Source organism: Embiotoca jacksoni, unplaced genomic scaffold (genome assembly GCF_022577435.1).
Source record: "Embiotoca jacksoni isolate LCO1_2020_lvr unplaced genomic scaffold, fEmbJac1.0.p SCAF_3, whole genome shotgun sequence".
NCBI lineage: Eukaryota > Metazoa > Chordata > Actinopteri > Embiotocidae > Embiotoca > Embiotoca jacksoni.
This window is the reverse complement of record NW_027185381.1, coordinates 6932863-6955299: the sequence shown is the minus strand read 5'-3', so window position 1 is coordinate 6955299 and position 22437 is coordinate 6932863. Positions and strand designations below refer to the sequence as shown.

At 41.1% G+C, this 22437-nt stretch overlaps 2 protein-coding genes across 4 annotated transcripts in view; one reads left to right on the top strand and one right to left on the bottom strand.

Moving 5' to 3' along the window:
* The window catches only part of LOC138206745 (AP-3 complex subunit beta-2), a 48018-nt gene extending 43292 nt beyond the window's left edge, over nucleotides 1-4726 (bottom strand). For all 3 annotated transcript variants that reach the window (XM_069163705.1, XM_069163704.1, XM_069163706.1), the window contains exon 1: nucleotides 4472-4726. In XM_069163705.1, coding sequence (XP_069019806.1) covers nucleotides 4472-4584 — 113 coding nt within the window. In that variant the 5' untranslated portion in view covers nucleotides 4585-4726. The remainder of the gene's footprint in view (nucleotides 1-4471) is intronic.
* A 1987-nt stretch (nucleotides 4727-6713) lies between these two features.
* LOC138205930 (dynein axonemal intermediate chain 4-like) lies at nucleotides 6714-17745 on the top strand. Its single transcript, XM_069162299.1, has 14 exons — nucleotides 6714-6804; nucleotides 10288-10441; nucleotides 10514-10653; nucleotides 12164-12307; nucleotides 12452-12634; nucleotides 12795-12949; nucleotides 13272-13343; nucleotides 13878-14032; nucleotides 14206-14372; nucleotides 15679-15791; nucleotides 15969-16067; nucleotides 16429-16655; nucleotides 16760-16913; nucleotides 17498-17745. Exons 1-14 carry the CDS (start codon nucleotides 6714-6716, stop codon nucleotides 17546-17548), a joined length of 1905 nt encoding a protein of 634 aa, XP_069018400.1. The 3' UTR covers nucleotides 17549-17745.
* The last annotated feature ends 4692 nt before the right edge of the window (nucleotides 17746-22437 follow it).

Below are 22437 nucleotides of genomic sequence, written 5' to 3'. Positions count from 1 at the left end.
TTGTGTTTCAGTGCCTCACAATAAAGGGAGATTTTCCACTTCTGAAATCGGTATCTGGCAAAGAAATAGTTGCTGGCATCGATCAGCATCTCTGTTCAAATTTAAATCATTTCAGTGCTAAAGTAAGTTTTTAGAAGAAGAAAGCAGATTTTTTTTTTTTGTTGCTCAAGGTCATAACACAGAAACAAATTTACATCGTTTGAGGACTGAAGAAACATTTCACATCTAACGTGTTTCCAAGGAGGACATTGAAGTCGGCACTTTCACCATAATGTGTCCAGACAAACTTGTTAATCCACCTTCCCTGAGCAAACATCAACACAGATCTGGATATCAATAACGTCCAGCCCACACTGGAAACAATTAATGAAGGCAGCATTTAACTGACTAATGTTTGCCAAACAGCCTAGAGACAAAACCTCCTTCTCCAGATCCACAGGTCACACAGTTCACAGCCTGACATCCTGCCACCCATGAACACTGAGCTCCCTCTGCTGGAGAATTAATGAGAAGAAGAGGCATGTTAAAACAGCTTGTGATGCTGCTTGCTTGACCCACATTGTAAACGGCAATGCAGTGTTTCCAATCTCAGATGTGCGCATAGAAAGCAGGCCAGATTAAAGCAGGCAACTCAAGGCGAAAGTTTATTGACAGAAACAATGAATAACGTTGGTTTTTTTTGTTTTTGGTTTTTTTTATCAAAAGGAAATTCTACTCATCCAAAACATACACCAAAATAAAGGTCTCCTTGTATATACTGCATAGTCAACAGAGGGAGAAATAAAGGCACACAATATAATAGACCTTTATGTCAACTGATACCTTTAACAAAAGGTAATGATACTCTCTTTATCTAAGTGAAATCAACTAACTAAGGTAAGAGTAAAAAACTGTAAACTGGGGTCTGTCAGCTCTGTCTAATTGTCAATTTGCATCTTTTTTTTCAAAGCAGATTTTCTGACTTGTCGTATTTTAATGTGAGATTGTGTTCAATGGAAATATAAACGGTACCAATGGCTCTCTTCTATTGAATTCTCCTTATAATCAGTGGCAGTATGTTTTCATCCAACTACACTTGTGAATATTTTCAGTTAATATCTACATCAATAATCTCTTAAGAGTTTTCCTCATGGCTAAACAGTATTAATAAGAGAAATTGCAGCTAAATGCAGTGGACATGGACTGAATGAAAAGACTTTGCATTACACTCAAGTTTCTGCACCACTGAATAGACAAGAAATGGTAGAAGACAGAATCAACTCAAATGCATATAAACCTAAATGGACATATTTATTTAATGTTCAAAGTCAGGATTTTCTTTTGTGAATATGTTGGAAATTTAATCAAACTATGTGCGACATTTGCATAGAAATTTCATTTGTGATAGTGAGGCCACATGCACAATACAAACAGTCCAGTATAACTTGAGCCAAGCATCGATTAAGCGTTTTCTTTTTCTGAGGCACCGGAACTCATCTACATCCTGAATTTCTGTAAAAAATTTTATTAAATGATGAACAAACCCTGTTCTACCACTAAAACTGTATTTAGCAGAGACTTGCCAAACTTTTTTATGTTCTATAAACTATTTTCTCTTTCTCCGAATAGCCAATTTACACCGAATGACTCCACAAATCAGAGTCGACTTAACACCCTTAAGCTTTAGGCTATAACATCCACAAATCAAGTCAATAACACATCTACAACTGTTGGGCCAAAGTGAGCAAGCTTGGCAGTATTGAAACACAAAGTGTCCTTGTCCCCATCACCATTGACATTTTTACTTCTGTCTACATTACATTACATTTAGCTGATGCTTTTATCCAAAGTGACTTACAACATACCGATGGCATCGGGAGCAATTTAGGGTTCAGTGTCTTGCACTTAGGCATGTGGGCAGGTGCATGTTTTTTTGGATGGTGGGAGGAAGCTGGAGCACCAGGAGAGAACCCACGCAAGCACAGGGAGAACATGCAAACTCCGCACAGAAAGGCCCAGGACGGGATTCGAACCTTTTTGCTGTGAGGCGACAATGCCACCGTGCCGCCCTGTCTAATTAAAAGAAAATGATGGAGTAAATAACAGCCATAATAGTTACTCTGATGTTATTGGTCCAGCTCTACCATGTTTGACGCAACAGACGTTAGCACAACAAAATGCTACATCGTTTTAGTCAGAGAAGTACGATGCAGCCTCATTCAGTAACCTTCTAGAAAATAGAGCAGGTTCCTTTTTAATAACAGCAACAGCCAGCAGGGACTTCCAGGGTGGGAACGGTTGAGAACCCAGATGATATCATTTTTAATTTATGAACCACAAACTCAAGCAAGTGAGGCTGGGAAACATCACATCCAGCACCCGGACGATCAGCACTGGTGCACCCCAGCTACAACCGGAGTCAAATTCCTTGTATGTGTAAACATACCTGGCCAATAAAGCTGATTCTGATTCTGATTCAACAAAAGGAATCCAACGGTAAAATCATATCCATCTACTCCTTCACTCACTTTTTAAAGAGTACATGCCAAAATGGTGGGACAAATGCAATAGAAATTTGTATTATTTAGTGTTTCGTTGACTTTGCTTTATTAAAGGCCTGCTGTATTAATACTTAGTTCCTGAACTGTGGATTAGTGGAGTTGAGGGCAGTTCTCTGGTGTCTGAAGAGAAACATTAGCCTGGAGGAACAAATTGTTCCCCAGCAGGACGCCTGACTTTAGCGTTCTTTCTGACCGACCAGTTTTCCTGCAAAATTACTTTGCAGTTTTTGAGTGATACACAGACAATTAGCACTCGAATTATCTAGCCACATTAGTTACTTGTAAGTTATCCATTGCTGCTTTAAAACGTCACACACCAAGGCAGTCGTGTCAGCAATCCTTGAATGTTTTAAAGCCTTTTTTCATATTAATTGAAGTTATATGGATGTTAAATTACTGTATTCACGGTGGGTTTTTCGATCGATATTTTGCACTGTAAATAATCAATGGTTATTGTTTTGGCATTTTTTACTTTGAGAGTAGAGCTGGACAGGAAACAAGGAAAGAGAGAGAGAGAGGGGTGTGACGTGTAACACATAATCAAACACACTGTCTGGATGTCTCACACTGCAACAAAATGTCAAAATGTTGGCAGGTTCGAGCCTCCTGAATGTCATGTTTGTCTTACATTACGGTAGTCAGAATATCTTTGGGTTAAGAATCTGTTGTTTGGACCTTACTTTTTGGCTGTGGGAACTTGTGTCTGGCATTTTGAACTTTTTTCTGATGTATTAAAGACCAAATCATAAAGGAATACAACACATATTCCCCAGATTAATCAGTAATGAGACTAAACTGTTGGTTCATTTTTTAATTATACTGTGTGCGTAGAAGTGCTTAAATGGAGCAACCTCTATTCTCTGTTCTTTTGCAACCCTAAATCCATCGTCACTTGCTCAGCTCACTGGACTCACAGCGTTTAGTGGTCCCTTTGACTTTTAGGGCCGACTGGGTCGTCTCAATGGCAGCTCTAAAACTTTGGAACAGCCTCCCAATCCAGATCAGGTTGTCAACTTCATTACAATGTTCAAATCTAAATTATTATTTTTTTCTCGCATTTCCAGATTCGGGGTTCATTTTAACATAATTATATATAGGCCTATATAGGCTATATATTTCTTTTTTGCATTATTAGTGCCCATGTACGTTGTATATCCTCATGTGTCGCTCTGGCCTATTATTGCTTATATGGCCTATTAGGACTGTTTATTGCTTATTTTGTCTTTAATGGCTTTAATGTTTCACATCTTTGTTTAATGTTGTGCAACAACTCCTGTATGTAAAATGTGCTATATGAATAAAATGAACTTGACTTTTACATCATTATTATATGTGTATTATTATGACAGTGTTGGTCTGGCTATTGTGCAGATACCTATATATGTAACAAGACAATAAAAAAGGACAATAAAGACCAACTGGGATAACAGAAGCTCTTAAGAAAAAGGTTCAAGTGTGTTTCAGGTCCATGTGAGCTGCTGCCGCTGTCCAGCAGGGGTGGTGCTGAAACGCTGGAGCTGAGGCCTGACATCACCTCTGACAGGCCGTCCACATCTCACCTCACAAACATGACCATATAAACATCCTAAACCTCGCTGCTTTACAACAAAGGTGATTAATAAGACATATATTAAAAGCCAACACCAGCAGCGGTGCCGCCATGTCTGCCTGAGCGGCCGAATTACGGTCTGAGATTCGCGACCACAAAACGCCGCTTTCAATCACGGGCCTAACAGCAAACTAAGTTCAGTCGGCCTGCAGGCTGTGTGTGTGTGTGTCTCCTGACCACTGACATTAAAACACACTTCCTTTGCACCTTAACAGACAGGGAATTGCACCCGCACTGCACCACCACCCCCGCCATCAGCTGCCCCGGTAATATGGCAATACGACAAACGAAAAGCGCAGCACCGAGGCAGGTGGCTCCGTACCTTTTGTAGTCGGAGGAGAAAATCCCTCCGCTCGCCGGATCGTGACCATATTCAGGCTCCCCGACACTGGAGGAGCCCCCCTTCTCATCGTTGAAAGCAGAGCTAGCGGACATGGCCGTGTCTTGATCCTGTTTTTTTTGTTGTCTTTTTTTTTTTCTCTCTCGGCCTCACTGAGCAGCGATGGAGATTTAGTGCAGAAGGCAGCAGGACATACGGCTCTTAAAGGCGCACAGACACCGCCGTTATCTCCGGGATGCAGAGGGGGATGATGGGTGGAAGAGGAGGGGGAGCGATGATGCTCTGGTCACGTGGGTTGTTGTTTTTTGACAGCGTCAGCTATACAGCTACAACCATAATTGTAGTCCTAAAAGCCGAAAGTGGTTGGACGTTTTCCCATGTTTATTACCTACAAGTAACCACATTTAATTAAGTATTGTTATTTTTGAGTTATGAAGTAATTACGTCTTCTACAATTTTATTCGTGTACTCCACACTAGTCGAGGGCAGATATTGTCCTCTCGTTTAAATTCATAATATAAAACATAATTAATCTTGTATTTCTATAGATTCAGATGATAATTGAACATGATATTCAACATGTGAATGTCTGTTAATGAATGGAGAATGAGATCCAGCCATTATCTATAACTGCTTTATACTGAACAAGGTCCCATCTGATTTTGGAGGATATTGATATTGTCATATTTTTCATTATGAAAATTGGCTAATGTACTCAAGTATTTTTGCTTCATTCAATTTAAATCAATTTATTAAGTTATGGGTCCACACATGAAAAACAAGGCTATCACATGTCAATTTAACCAAGGATAATTGTTTGTTCAACTTTTCTCCAAATTTGGAAGCGTGCACCTACACATATTTAAAACCACGCAAATATTTTACTCCCGATTAATCATACAAACATTAAAGATCTACGTATTCTGACCCTTTGCTGTAGTTTTTCAAACTGTGGTCACATACGTCCTGTTTACATTAAGGATGAAGCTAAATAATTTAATTACTTTCTGAATTGTCTGTATTTGAGCACTCTGTAAGACAAACAGGTTCTCTGTCAGGGAATAGCCAGTCAAATATCACTAAAACCATTATGTTCTAGTACCAAGTAACAGGTGAATAAATACACAAGTATAACTGTTGAGGTCACTGTTAGTGTGACTATGTGATGTGTTTTTTTTATTATGGTATTAATAGGATTACTATTATTATTCCGTTAAACATCTGAAACAGAGACAGCTGCGTTGCAGTAAGCTTAGGAACAGACGCATCTCATATTTACTGCCATCTAGTGTACAATTACACGTAATGTTCCTTCATTATCTTCAAGCCTTTTATTAATGTCTTCAACCAGTCACCGGACAAACCCTTCATCACTCAGACATAACAACAATTCATATCTCAGAAAGTAGATTTGAGTAGCGATCTGAACTTGAGTACGATTCTAATTTCTTTGTGCTGAGTACTTCACAGCTGCAGTTGCTTCATATTTTTATTGAGATAAAGCCAACACATACAATATGTTGTTGAGTAAAACCATGCTCCCCCCCCTCACACATTTAAATGCTTATCTATAAACCTAACAGGGTAGAATTATTCAATATTTAACAATTAAACTAATCTGTTGTTTTACACGCTGATGCAATATTAACAATATATCACGCAATAAATAATCAAAAAACACACCAAAAAAAAAAAGAAAACAAAAAGAAAGAAAACATTTCTGTACTTTTATTTCAGTAAGAAGTCAGTTTCAGGTTGGTATCGCGAAGTGTTCATCGAAAAGGTGGAGTGAAGCTGAGAGGACGCACACCTGTGTGAGTCTAACTTCACCAGCAGGCTGCTGTCTCCAGTAACTGACAGTGGCGCGAGCCTTCGTCCGTTGTTCTCCCACAACGGAGCGAAAGTAGCTTCGAGCCTCAAATAAAAGTCCTGGACGAACACAAACAGACACTCCTGAGAAACAAAGATGGACAAAACTAGTCTGAGGCGCAATTCGTAAGTTCACCGTTTCATAAAATGTGATTTATTTATTTATTTTTTTTACCGAAAAATCTCAAATTTAATCTCAAGAGAAACACTGAGCCTGCCTGAGCTAGCTGTGAGCGGTCAAACCCCACTTTTTTTTTTTTTTTTTTTTATATTCCTCGTGTTTTCCTTCCAGATCTTCTTCAACATATTACTCAGGATCAGAAACTCACCGAGGCAGTCAAGGGTCGAGACACCAATGGAGCTCCCCGACTTTTCGCTGTCGGAAACAGGGGATCCTGAGCAGAAAAAGAGGAAAAGACGGCCAGACGGCAGCCCGGAAGCTTCGGGTACGTAACTTCAACCGGAAACGACCTGTGGGTGTAAACTCCTCGTTTCCTGTCTCGGTCGTGATGGTGTGATAGTTTCATAGTGGTTGATGTGTTGATCGTGCTTGTTTGTTTGATTAATATAAATAAACACCTGTGGGTGACGTAGGTCTGGGGGGGGGGGGGGGGCGTGACGTAGGTTGGTGCCGAGAAGTCTGGATCCAGTGAAGTTCAGATGTTCACCATCAAGACTCCTCACAGGTCCAGAAAGGGTTCAAACTGTCAGCGAAACGTCTCCCACGTCTGAAGCATGTTGATGTCTTCAGGATCAGGACTCTACTGAATGACTCGCTTCCTTTCTTGCTGAGTAGGAATCGGTCCGGAAACAAGCACATCTTGAGATCGATGGTCACTCGGTGTTTTCAGCAGCGCGGTGAAATCTTTTTCCAGAGTCTCTTTCCCAGGATGTCAAAAGACCCCGTGTGGATCACAAGTCTCAGACTTCTTGGACGAGTCGAGAGGATAACTGGTAGTAGGTCCATTCACTCTTTAACAGTTGTGTTGTCCAAGCACAGATTTCCGGTGTTTGCCATTTTAACATGCTTGGTTTTGGCGTCCCCTGTCAGAATAGCGCCCGGTTCCTTTGTTCCTTTGTCTCTTCTGGATCTCCATCTAGCAGTGGTTTCGAGGCTGTTTCTCTTACTTCGATTAGCCTCATTGCTGTTCGTGTAATTACCAGTTTCCACATACTTAGTGTCATCACACACTTCGCTCTGAGTCGGTGGCTCGTACCTGGTGTTCAGAGTTCCAGTGGTGGAGTGAGCGTTGGAGCTGTGTTCCTCATGTGTTCCTCATGTGTTCTTCATGTGTTCCTCATGTGTTCTTCATGTGTTCCTCATGTGTTCTTCATGTGTTCTTCATGTGTTCTTCATGTGTTCCTCATGTGTTCTTCATGTGTTCCTCATGTGTTCTTCATGTGTTCTTCATGTGTTCCTCATGTGTTCCTCATGTGTTCCTCATGTGTTCCTCGTGTTCTTCATGTGTTCCTCATGTGTTCTTCATGTGTTCCTCATGTGTTCCTCATGTGTTCCTCATGTGTTCTTCATGTGTTCCTCATGTGTTCTTCATGTGTTCTTCATGTGTTCCTCATGTGTTCCTCATGTGTTCTTCATGTGTTCCTCATGTGTTCTTCATGTGTTCTTCATGTGTTCCTCATGTGTTCCTCATGTGTTCCTCATGTGTTCCTCATGTGTTCTTCATGTGTTCCTCATGTGTTCCTCGTGTTCTTCATGTGTTCCTCATGTGTTCTTCATGTGTTCCTCATGTGTTCCTCATGTGTTCCTCATGTGTTCTTCATGTGTTCCTCATGTGTTCCTCATGTGTTCCTCATGTGTTTCTCATGTGTTCTTCATGTGTTCCTCATGTGTTCCTCATGTGTTTCTCATGTGTTCTTCATGTGTTCCTCATGTGTTCCTCATGTGTTCTTCATGTGTTCCTCATGTGCTCCTCATGTGTTCCTCATGTGTTCTTCACGTGTTCTTCACGTGTTCCTCATGTGTTCCTCATGTGTTCCTCGTGTTCCTCATGTGTTCCTCATGTGTTCCTCGTGTTCCTCATGTGTTCCTCATGTGTTCCTCGTGTGTTCCTCGTGTGTTCCTCATGTGTTCATCGTGTGTTCCTCATGTGTTCCTCGTGTTCCTCATGTTTTCTTCATGTGTTCCTCATGTATTCCTCGTGTTCCTCATGTGTTCCTCGTGTTCCTCATGTGTTCCTCACGTGTTCCTCACGTGTTCCTCGTGTGCTCCTCGTGTGTTCCTCGTGTGTTGCTCGTGTGTTCCTCGTATGTTCCTCGTGTGTTCCTCGTGTGTTCCTCGTGTGTTCCTCATGTGTTCCTCATGTGTTCCTTGTGTTCCTCATGTTTTCTTCATGTGTTCCTCATGTATTCCTCATGTTTTCTTCATCTGTTCTCATGCATCTAATTTCTTTTCTATATTTTTAAATGTTCTTTATATCTTGTTTTTATGTCAAACACTGCATGTCTTGCTGTATGAAAGGTGCTATACAAATAAAATGTATTAATATTATTATTATTATTATTATTATTATTATTATTATTATTATTATTATTATGAATATGTGACTGATGATGTTACTGTGGTTCCCGTCGTTGCAGCTGTGGGATGACAATGGCGTGGATGTCACTCCGTTGCCGCTGCATCCCGTGGAGCCACCAGAAATCCAGGCCATACCAGACAGATATTTTTTGGTTGACATGTTCTCCAGCACACTATCGGACAACCTGTCATCCACTTCAAGCTTTAGTTTGCACTCTTCCAGGTATCATTCTCACACACTGGCTGATTTGATCAAACAGCAGGTCTGGAACTGATTTACGAAGGGATGAGTGTAAGACGTGCGACCTGTTTGTAGCGTCACAACTTTGTGATTGGGATAGGGATGATGGCAAGGGAAATAATAAATATATGATGTGTGTGTGTGTGTGTTTTTGCAGCTTGTTTATCGATAGCCCCCGTCCATCCAGCCTGTTCATCAAAGACACATGGAACAAGAAGACCGAGGATAGTTTTGCTGAGAGGGACATAAACCTTTCAGCTCCATGTAGTTATTATTCATTTTTCAAATTCACATTCGCATTATGTTTATCATTAAAACCTTCGCCTCCTGAAGGATGTACTACGAAGCGAGATTAGTGTGTTGGCGAGGTATGTTGAGACTAAAGCCAGGATTCTCAATGTCACGAAGGTGGCTCTCTTTTAACCTGGCTAGATCACCGCGGTAACTTATGCTGAAAACTTAACTTGGTCTGGAGCAGATTATGCGAGAGATAACAGATCAAAAGCTTCGTCGACTCACCAATCCATTTTCTTGGAAAAATGTCATCACCAACCATACAGACCCCGTGGAGCTCAGGGCGCAGAGTGAGACGGACCTCTGAGTGATCGGAGTGATCGGAGTGATCATCCCACAGCAGAGACTGACTGAAGCACTAAAGCATTGCACTTCTTATACTCATAAGATATGATGTAACCGCTTTGAATTATGTTTTTATATTCATTATGATTTGCTCCTCAGTCCGTTTGACACCTCCGGAGTTTAACTTCCTCATATTTTGAGAAAATTATAATGTGCTCCTTGTTTGTAAAATAAGTCGCTTTGCCGCCAGTACACTTGTCCATGCTTGTGATTGGTCAGAGGCTATGAACACCTCCCCCCTTTATGTAAACGCACTCAGAAACTAAAAGTTGAAGACCACCGTCGTAGTAGCGATTATCTCCGTGAGTTTCCGCTTTGTTGATCCAGCTCAGACAAAGAACGCCTGGGTGTGTTGAACTTGCTTCGTGGTACACCCTTCTACTGGTAATTATTTTTCATATGAAAGAGTATGATAAATCATCTACATTATAGATTTTCATTCCATTCTTGCGTGGTATTTTACATGTGCATATCTTGTACCTTTCTTTTTTGCGTTTTGTTAACTGCCAGACGTGCCGAAGAAAACACATGACGTGAAACAACGTGTGACAGACCGGACGCTGGATGAGGCCGGATGCATCTTGCTTGAGACGGATGCCATTTTACTGCTGGACATGCCCTGCACCCTTATAGCAGAGGATGCCGAGGATGCAGAAGCAACTAGGTGAGCGAGTGGCTCTGCTGACAGGTTAACGGTTGTCGTAAGAGGCTGTTGAGATGTTTCACCTTCTTGCAGAGAGAGAAACCTCCACTATGTTGATCTTTGCAAGAACCGGATGGGCAATGAAAAGTATGTAGAGAGATCGATGCAGACGTTCAATGGAGTACCAAAGACCAAACAGATCCAGAGTGACAAATTAATCATGGTTGATAAAGGTAAGGCTTCATTTTCCACAGCTGGTGTCACATGACAATGTTTCCGTGAAGAGTCAGTCCAAACTTCACAAACATGATAATCAATGGTGATCAGTTCAGTCGAAGTAATGTTGTTGCCCCTCAAACTTAACCCCAACAGACACCCAGTGCATGCAGGAGAAACATTATTCTGAAATGACATCCGATTACTCAGTTATATCTGCGTAGAGGTCTGTCTATCTCCACACCTGCTCATGTTTTGAACTACTCCTCATTGCACAGCTATCAGCTTGGTAATGATGTTGGTCGCTTATTTGTTGAAATATTTGCATTATTAAGATATCTTAAGTAAAAGTCCTCCTATTTTCACGCTCCTGTTTCTTGGTTGATTAAAGTCCTGATCGCTTCACATTGTACCGTATATCACAACGAACAGCAGAACTGACCCTTTCTGATGATACTAGTTGTTTCTGTGTGCGATAAAGCATTGTCAAGTAGTGTAAGTACACAAATTCACACAAACACATGGGGATGAGGCAAATGCAAGAACTTAACACCTGAACATTAGTAGGAATACGAGGTGGAGGCAGCGGAAAACAAACGCAGCGAAAAGCAGAGTCAAAAAAACAAAGTATAGATTCCAGGAAATAAGACTTGAACCGATTACTTAACAGAGTTTAAATTACAAGCCGGGAAAGAGTGTGGACACACTGAGAAAATATAAACTGAGTAGCTGGTTACTGAGTGAGTGCAGGTGGAGGTGGTCAGGAACCAGGAAGAGGTGAAGTGGGTGGAAGATGGCGAGAATGCAGCCCAGGGAAACTCGTGAGCTCGTAGATACGACACAACACAAGTTTTGTGCACCGTATGCTTGGCGTTCAAGTGGTTAAGTTGTAAGCACATTGTTGCTGGGCAACGGCAACATGGACGGTGTGTAAAAGCCACAGAGGCTAACAGTTTAACAAAATAGCAGGCAGGCAACCTAATTCAGGAAATGCAAAGGCACAGAGAGGAAAAAAATGAGGTCAGACGTAGGCGATTATTATAGTTATGAAGAAAAACTCTCCGTGACTAAAATTACTATATATTAGCTCCACGTTCAACAACAAATGAACTTTCATGGCCTTCTGCCATTTTAGTTAATGTCAGCCAACACATCCCAACTCGTGAACGTATAAAAAAACACACAGGGAACCTCTGGTGGGTGGGGAGTGATGCAAAAATAAAGGAAAATAAGACCAAAACCACGACATTTAAAGACTAATATAAGACATTTTCAAGTATTATTATATGAAATGATGGGAGATCTGAATAGCCCAGACTGTTCTGGGAAAAAAAAGAAGAAAATACAGCATGTATGGCTCACCATCATAATGACCAAGATGAGAGCGAAAGTAACCGAGGTCTAAAACTATTTCTCACAATCCATCACTTTTGGTACACTATCTAAATATTAGCTAAAGTGTGATGCTTTTTTTTTGTCGTTTGCAGTTTTTAAAAGTGAACGGTTGAAATTGTCTCATGTCCACAGACACATTGGCTTCTGTGAGGGACATGTACGAGTCGTTCTGTCAGCAGGATGAAACCACTGAAAGAAAGAAAGCTGAACAGGCACAGCTTTCCATGAGCGCCGGGAAACAAAAAAGAAAAGAGAAGAGCATGAGCAGCTTCACAGGTAACAGCACCTGCAGAATCTGAAGTCCTGCCGACTGGAGAATTAACGTCTGTTGTCAAACAGATTTGAACTATTTGTGCTGTTTGCGAAGAACAACTTTGAAACAGTTATCGTGTATCGTTTTGTCCCGGTTCATTTCTCCAGGAAGTACCGTCAGCTCGTTAGACATGGAGATGTTGGGCATCAGCTTAAGTGCGGAGCCAGACTTCCAGGAAATCCTGCTGTTGGAGTCGTTCAAGAACAGCTTGTTAGTAACAGAGAGGAGCCTTGTGGCCAACATGTTCCAGCCCAAGCTGGCTGCTTATAGGGAGCTGCCCGTACTGGAAGGTAAACTCACTCTGTTACGGCTTTCTCCGGTGGTCCACTTTAGTTTAAAGCCTGTGGATTTAAACTCCTGCTTCTTTTTCTTCTTCTTTCAACTACAGCTACAAATGTGATCAGTAAAATTTCGTATCGCTGCGTTGTGTAATAATGTCGCTTGTGTCAGACCCTGACAGCACAGCGAAGCCTGACTTTGAGGAACAGAGCGAGGAGGACAAGGAGAGCTCTTTAACTCCACATCTGGAATGTCTCTGGGTGTTCAGTTGCGAGCTCACCAAAGGATACAGCGTTACCTGCATGACCTGGAACAAGGAGAACCCGGTAACACGAGACAAAAACCATGAACCAAAAACTCAAACGGCAGCTGCGGCTTGAGAGCAAAAGAGTTTCTGCACACCAGCATTATTCTCATTTTTACGGTTGTTGTTTTTTGTTCTGAAGCTTCTTCCCAAGCAACATTTGACACATATTTTTATAATGTTACTTTTACTTTTCCAAGTGTATCGAGACTTTGTGAAGGATTGCAGAAGTGGTAGCGCTGTACCATTTAGAGTTAGAGTGGGTAAACATTTACTTTGTTGAATGAATGCTTCTCGTACAGGAGACAAGACTCACACTTTAACCACTGTTTGTGCTGTGTAAGGATTACCTGGCAGTAGGCTACCGTGACTGTGACTCTGGTTTGATCTGCTACTGGTCCCTCAACAACGTCACGGTACGTTAATACATTGTGTGCATCATCTTATGTTGCAGCCATCATCTTCCTCTGTCCTATCGTCTCTCAACTCACTTGCAAAACAACAATTGTGTGTTAATCTACTACTCGATCAATGGCAGCCCTCTAAATCACACCGTGGTCAATTGAGGAGGTGTGCCGTTGCTGACAAACAAATTCTGCGAGTGTGTGTTTCGCCTTGAAGTCGACGTCACGGCGGTTTCATGCCGGGTCGCTTCAGTAACGAAGCCGCATTGATGTGCCACCATCTGCAGCGGAAAACGAAATCCGGAGAAGCACCTGGTTCCAAAGAGAGTAGAGCCGAGTGGAGCAGAGAGTGGAACTGGACTGGGGGTGGAAAAGGGACTTTAGAAAGGCACATCTAAAATGATTTTGTCTGTCCTTTGTGTTCTGAGTAAATTTTGAATTTAAAGGGCAGGTTTAACTTAGTTTCATTGTTCCTGTCACTATGACGGTGCTGGGAGTAAAGCGATATGCAAAGTAAGTCCGTTTAAATCTGTGTCCTCTGTTCAGTTGCCGCAGCGCGTCTTCCACTGTCATGACATTGTGACGTCCTTGGATTTCTCTGCCAACAAGCCCGACCAGCTGGCTGTGGGGATGCGCGATGGCACCATCGCCATCTACAACGTCCAGTTTCAAGGCAGCGCTGCGCTGCTCGCCAACAACAGGTGAGCACTACACACCGCGCGCGCATGTGTGTGTGTGTGTGTGTGTGTGTGTGTGTGTGTGTGTGTGTGTGTGTGTGTGTGTGTGGACGGAGGAGCTTGGAAATAAGCTGTCACATCATATTTTCAGAAAAAAGTTTCAACACTCTGCTTTCCTCATTGTTTTTGTTTTGTAGTAATTGTACCAAAAAGCACGTGCGCCCGGTGTGGCAGATCACCTGGACTAAACAAGAGCTGAGATCAGTTTGGGAGGACAGAGATGAAGTGCTCATCTCTGTGTCAGCAGATGGCAGGGTTACCAAGTGGTTCTTCGCCAGCTTCAGCAACAGTCTTGACTGTTTGGGTAACGTAGTCTGCAGCAGCCTTTGGTTTTAACCCTGTAATTACAACATAATGATAAAGTCTCTTAAAGAGTGAAGCTAGATAAAACATCTTTGATCATTTCAGAGCAAAACATGTTCAGAAGATCAACCTTTGAGTTACCTCACCTTAAAGATAATTGAATCACTTGATACCAATTAATGTATCATTTTATATCATAACTTATTCAATAGGGGTGGAATGGTTCACAAAATTTACAGTTTGGTTCATATAATGGTTTTGTGGCCAGTTTTTGGTTCAGTTTGGTAAATTTTATGGTTGTGGGGGTGATTTGATTTCATAGTCAATTCTTAATTAAAGGAATACAAATGGCCACATTAAACACACAAAGAGCACCAACATTAAGTGCATCACAGGGATGCTTGCTTGTGTGTGTTTCTTGAGAGAGGTGTGTCTGCAAAATGGATCTTGTTTTCTCCCACTCTGAAGTGATGCAGTGAACAGTCACGGTAACTTTCAGCAGCCCTGCAGGTCCATCTGTCTGCAGTCAGAGCTGTGAAGGCGGTGTTGGACAATTCTTTAACAATTCCTCATCTAGTGTGTTCCTAAAGTACAATAATTACTGTGCATCTGAAGTGTCTTGGGGGGGGGGGGTACTTTAGCATGTACTTCATCATATGTTGATCCTGCATCCTCCACAACAGCATGTGGCCACTTATCTTCTGCTATAAACACCCACAGTGCTTTAGATCTGGAGTTGCCTTGTGTGAACCAGCATGGAGAGGATGTTTAAATGCTGCAGGAAGTAGGAGTTGCTCTTTCCTACCCGACTCCCTCCTCCTCTCACTGTCGGGAATACACCGTGGTGACACGTGATGAACAGTGCTTACACACAGTTGCCGTTTTATCCACCACTATTTCCATTATCGTCAGAGGCAACACTAAACCTGTAACGCTCCCAGACAGCAGACCGAAACGATGCAGGTGGATGTTTCACTGTTTTATTGGTGTAAGGCTTGTTTTTTTTCTAATAACTATCTGATTTTTTTGTTTTTTCGGCGTATGGCTCACAGCCTATTTCAAACAAACAAAACAATACAAACATGACCCGAACCGTGACCAGCGACTCTTAACGTTCCACCCTTTTGATCCAACAATTTAAAAAGATGGAAATTGTTTCATACCTCTTTGGAATTTTAAAGGTAGTTGGGAACACATAATACCTCTCTGTAAATTATTTACAGGCTGACCTGTACACAGCAGCGCTTTAACACAAAAATAATAATCATCATGATATCTGTATGCTCTCTAAAATCACCTGTTCTTAGACCTGATGAAGCTAAAGAGGGTTAAAGAACAAAAGAAGAAGACTGAATGGAACAAGAAGAAGAATGTCATGTCAAAAGTGACCCCGGTTCTTTGTGTGGACTTCCATCCAACAGTAAGTTTGTCCCCAGAAAATGAAAGTGTGCCAAGTCCGTGGGCTGAAAAATGTCTGTCCATGGAAATCAGATTTTGTTTTTCCTTTCTTCAAGACAGTCGGGATTCAAAATGACAATTAACATTTTCCTTCAGATTGTGTTGCTCTCAAAATGACTTTGAAACACTTGTTTTGCAGGACTCAGGTATCTATCTGGTTGGCACATGGGAGGGCTCCATCCACAAGTGCCACTATTCCAACAATCAGCGTGTTCTGGAAACGTACCAAAAACACTTTGTAAGTCTGTTCGGGTAAAACCTTTGACTCTGTCATATTGGAAATGTGAGTACAGCAGTTTTTAGCATCATATGTAAGACAGAAAAGACTAGAAGCTGCAGCAGCAAGATAACAAGCGATGTCTTATCGCATTACAGACTCTTCAGTCTCATGGAAGACGCTTTAACTTCCAGCTTTAGACCAAACCTGCGATGATCATGATAAATACGAGAACTGCTCCGCACTTGTCTCAATTGTCTTTGTTCTTCATTGATGCTGTTTTACTACCACTTATACTGTAATTCAAAAGAATTGTAAAAAGAGAGCGATAGATCAGTTGCTGCATCATTCTGCCTCCACACCATATCTCGCTCTCCCTCAGTGCCCCGTGAACCACGTTGAATGGTCACCATTTAGTCCAGATGTGTTCCTGAGCTGCTCCTCCGACTGGACCGTCCAGCTGTGGAAGCAGGACAGCTCTAACCCTGTGTTGAGCTTCACATCGATCAAGAGCGACGTGTACACCGCCACGTGGTCCCCTAAATGGCCCACAGTGTTTGGAGTCATTAACAGACAACAGGTGGAGATCTGGGACCTGAATTCGAGCATGTGAGTCACCCTATCTGGTTCGAGCTCTGTCTCGCTCACCATCACTTACTGGTTTTTTTTTTCTAGCCAGAAATAACCCAGTAGCTATACACCTCTCCTTTCAGCGTGCTCCCAACCATCGTCCACCACACTATGCCTTTTGTGAAGCTGACGTGCCTGCTGTTTGCCAAAGGGACAGACTGCATCTTGGTAGGAGACACTGGCGGCCAAGTGTCCGTCTACAAGCTCAACAACCTCAATGTGGGAGAAGGCAATAAGGTAAAACTATTCTACAGGTAGAACGGGACGGGACTTTCAAGGAAAAATACTCTTCAAAATTTGCTCCAAACTATGAGATTATTTATTGACTATTGTCCCCTCCCCTTTTCCCCCGTCCCCACCCGGCCATGAATACACACACACACACACACACACACACACACACACACACACACACACACACACACACACACACACACACACACACACACACACAATGAGAAGGAGATTCACTTGTGCTGTTAACTCAGGCTCAATAAATGTCATCCAACACTCTCCCCCTCTAAACTGCTGACAGCTAAAGATTGTAACCATAATGTGTAATGTCATTGTCTTTTTCTTAGAATGGATTTCAGAAAATTGGTTGAGAATAAAGTATTGATCAGGAATCAGTATTGAAGTCAAGGTATCAGTACTAGTATTGAAAATGTTTGGGAAATTGCCGGCCTTATTATTAAGCCAGTCTTGTTACAGTGAGTTCGGTATTAGATTTGTAGTTAGATTTAGAGATGAATGAAGAGCCGTGTGAAACATGTAGGACACTGAATGAGATCAAACCACCTCTGGGCTTTTTTTTTTTTCAGGTGGACAGTCTGGATGACATCATTCAATCTGCAGTTGCCAGGTGTATTTAGAGTTGAAAAACCACAGTGTCACAGTTTTAATCTATTTTAATGTGTCAAAGATTTTGTTCTCGTAAAAGTTTCAAGTCTGGCTTCTGTTTCAGAGTCACTTTATGTTTGTGTTACCACAGTTTGTACTCTGAAGTTCATTTAATGTTTGCCAAGAAAATGTTGAAAAGCATGAAATAAAGATTTTATTCACTGTTCCATGCAGTGTAGTTTATCTTTATTAGGAAAACAGATCAAGAAATGCAAAAGATAAAAGATAATCCATGTTAAAAGCTAGTGGGAAAGGGAGAGGCGATCTCAGCATTTCACAGATTTTGTGCTTCATGTCTTGATTGAGTTTCTCAGGAGCATCAATTCAAGTCGAACACTTTCCAAAATGAACTTTCTGAAAAGGTTCTGTGACACAGACAGGAAGTCCGTGCACGGTAATGAGTACATGAAATATCACTAAGCTTCAACTAGTACCATCAGTGAAATCACAGCACAAAGAGAACCGACTGGAGCAATAAAATATCATTAAGTCATAAAACCTGTGAACATGTGTTACTTCTGTGTTGCTTTTCTTTCAAACAAACGCTTAAAACGGTGTAAACAAATCTGTAAACAGTTCAAATGAAGTACTGTTTCATAGTGTTACTGCATATTTATTTCATTTTGGATAACTATTTTGCTATTTTCAGATGTGGATGAGTGACCTGCAGGTTGCAGCAGTAAACAGCTTTCGGTCCGTCAGTGTGAAGACCTCCAGAATGCGTCAGCTAACACAGTTATTCTGGATGACAGTGCTTTCTTTCATTCACTCACTGGTTCCGACAAATTGCATCACGCTCCCAAGACCAGCTGGTATGTACATCAGCGACGGACTCCAGTCTGTCAAGTTGTGCAGACTCGCCTTCACATTGCAGCACAAAGACTTTCAAAGGGGAGAATTTAAATGTCAAAATACATGCATGTACAACTTTTTCAAGATTAATTTACAACTTTAATTTATGCCGCAATCCGCCTGAAAGAGTTTATAGCAACCGATATTTTATTAAGTTTAAGTTGTGGCATTTCCCGATACGAGTTAATGTGTGAAAATCTTTAACATTATGTATTTAACATTATTTAAATATATGATAAATGTAAAATCTATAAATTATTTTGAGTGTGAGAACTAGAATCCTCCTTACTGAGGTTGCAAGATGATTAATCAGATAGGAAAGCAGTAAGAAATATTTAGATTAAACAAAGGAAAAACAAAAATCTAAATTTAATCTAAGTATTACTGAGAATATTGTAACACTGGTGTGGAGAAACTGACCACGACTCAGACTGGAAGTTCAATAAAACAGAGTGTCTGCTCAACAGCTGGTTGGTACACAAGAGGTCTGGCAGGTTAGAGACAAACTCTGATACAGAGGGAGAGACACAGACTAAATACTGGACACTACAAGGTGAAGGCTGATGAGACACAGGTGGAACACATCAAGGCCGGGCAGGTAATCACCGGGACAGGGAACACACGAGGGCAGCGAGTGAAGACTCTGAAACAACAAAATAAAAATCCAAACAGGCTAAAAAAGGAGTGAAGCAGACAGGCAGGCCAAAACAGGAAGTCTAGAGTCTGGTGAAGCAAGGTAGAATACTCAGTTGGTAAAGAAAGAGTACAGGGAGGAAATGGTTGTATCTTTACGAAACGTTCCTCCAGTAAATCATTTGTGGAAGCACCTTGTTATGATCCATATTCATTTTTATTGTGCGGCCATCTCTAGCTGTCATGTGAGACGGCGTCAGTCGTTTTAGCAAAAATGCCAATTGACATGTTCAGGTGACATCGCCCTCTACTGGCCATAATAATGATCACAGGATCAAACGATGTGAGGTGTTGAGTTAAAGGTTGTTGGCAGTCTGCTTAGGGAGGAGGTTGGGGTGGATGGATGGGTCGACAAAACATCACACTGTTCAGGTCCATTTCAAAGTGAAAGTCAGCGTTGTCCCTTTCAACCATGACTTTAACTAAAAGTTTAGTACTGTAACCATGACGATGAAGGTCCTCTAAGTTTGAACCCAAATCACAGTCTTTCCCAGAACTCAACCAACTTATTTTTGTGCCTAAATTGAACAGAACCGTTACCACAGCTTTGTCACATAGTTGTGTTGTTTCGTGGATCATATCAGAGGGTGGGGACGAACAGAATATGTTGGTGTCTAGGTTGTTGAGAGTATTGTAGTATTGATATTCTCATCTCGCTCTACAGTGAAAGAGTGTATTTCCCCACACTATTAATTTCATTAAACATCACCCAGTTTCTAACCTAACATAGCATTTCAAAATAGATCAATTATACTCACAACTCTTTACACTTTTTTTTATTGTGTGTAAAATTCTCTCTTTAACTCTTATCGAATCTAAAATAAGTAGAAGAAAAGGCACCCAACAGCGTCAAAATGTTTTTAATGAGAATTTTAATGAGTTTGTAATTATGTCTTAGAATCCAGCAAGAGAATCATGAAAATTGTTTCCATGTATTATGATCAAAATAGAAATGAATTAGGCTTTAGATGTCAAGTGAATGTGGTGTTACAGCTGAAATGACTAACTTCCTTTTTGTTAATGTGTATCTGCTGACACTGCAAGTTGAAGCACAATGAGTGTTCACCAGCAGGGCAAAGACTCACATGAGCCGTAGTAAAACACGCTGATAACAGTCAGACGAGCAAATCGCTGTTATATTTTTACCCTGCTGTGGTCTGTGACTGTAAGGTCACATATCCTCGCACGGGGTTGCTGAAGTCAGCTCTTCTGCCTGCTTAAATTAAAACATGGTGAGCAACAACAGGGATGGGAAGAAATAAATCCCATGACGACAGGTCAAAGGCAGAGCGAGCATGTGAGTCTGGTGGAGATCAGCTATCTGTCCGTGGTGGAAAAACAGCTGAGAATTGTCTTTCATTTCAGCACGTTGTGGAAAAAGTGGTTTCAGGGTGCAACTTGGTGCCTTTTATTTGAGTTTTCCCACATTTAACAAAGTCTGGTTTAAAGGTTTGGGTCGTGTTTCTCAGAGGATGTGAGTACATTTGAGTGATATGTGGTCTGGGCTTACATCCCTTTTAAAGGGCTTACATCCCAGTTGTTTTACTTTTTCTTTCAAGCACAACAGGAACTGAAGCTGAATTTAAAAGTGACATGTGAAGGCTGTTGAGTCAATCCAGTGTTACACCCAGAAAATACAATGTGCCCACCTCCAGGCTGTTATTAAAGTGATTCGTATCAGATAAACTAAAGTTTAATGTGAATGGAAAAAACATTTTGTGTAAAAGTTTGACAAAATGTTTTTAACTCAAGCTCCTCTTACTGACTTTTACCAGTTAAACCACAGACAAACTCTCATGTATCCTTCCAGAGATTTACTGAGGGTTTTATGTCCGCCAACTTTACTTGTCTTGTTTTTTCACTCATAAAGCTTTCCTCTGTCCTATTTACTGCAAATAAATACGCAGATGTTTTCAGCCCCCCAAAAATCTCTGAAAACACTGCAGGCTTCCCGCTCAGCCCCAAATGGCTGACAGATACAAGTTAGAGAATAGCTGGAAATGTGTGCAACTGGCAGTCACTGCTTCTTTCGGGAGTTTGCGGAGACCAAAACAGAGCGAGTGGGGGGAGTGAAATTTTGATGTACATTTACCAGAAACAAAACTGCGCTGAACAGCGTGTGAATAGACAACTGCATGCTAAATCAGGATTGTGTTTTGTGGCTTTTTATGCTGAATCCAGTTGGGCAAAACCTCAGTGAATAAAGCTTTATTGGTTACTTTGCAGATTTAAATTTAACATAAAAAGCTCAAATAAAATGTGGTTAAGCTACACAGAAATGTTGAAGGAGCCACAGCTGGGCCTCCTGCAGGACTATCTTAGAATACAACCAATAAGCACTTAGCTGAAGCTAATGCAGTCTGATGTAACAGACCTGCTGTTAATCCTGCCTTCATCAACGCAATGACCTTCAGGTTTTTTGTTTAAACTGTTGATTTAGCTGCAGGTCTGTTGACTTTTTTCACAGCAGACATTTTGACTTGCCACAGTAGTGTAGTAATGTTGGCTGAGTTCCATTAAGTGTCCCAGTAAAACATGAAATAGAACCAAAATTAATAAATCAAAAATGGAAACGCATCCATTATTAATACACTTGTGTTTTTCCCACAATGGCAGATCAAAACCTGCCGTGGAAAAGGTTTATCTGCAGATGTACAGAGAGGTGTTACTATTATTTTGCCTAACCCACATATATTAATGAAGGTAATACCTTTCTTTATAACCCAACAGCAGAACAAACTACATCCTCCGAAATGATCATGATCAAAAGGATCTCTCTAAAACGTGTGCCTATTAAATAAAAGTGGAGAACAGTGTGGAAATGTACTGTACTCATGCTTCTGTACCAAAGTACATTGTATGCATAACTTTTAAATGTATAGAGGGGAAATTTCACATATCAACAACTGTCAATGGTAACAGTAAGCCACAATAGACTATAAAGTAGTGATAAATACATAAATGTATTAAATTAATTATGAAGACAAAAGATCAAAGGTGGTTTAATAGGACTTGTGGGGGTCATATTTGTCTCCTATTTTTTTTTTTTTTTTTTTTTTTTTTTTTTTTTTTTACTGCAGTGGGTTCTCAGTTTATTGGCGCATTACGCTTTTTAAAATCTTGTTTCTTTAAAACGTTTTAACACGTTTCCAACATCGTTAAAGACAATATGTGACTGCAAATAAGCAGTAAAACTAAGCGCCGCATCAGTGTGTGTGGAAGTCACGCTGTATGCCGACACGCTGTATGCCAACTGAACGCCCTTTGTATTGTGATTAACTAGTAGTCACGATATTTTCTGCAGCAGTGACAGAAG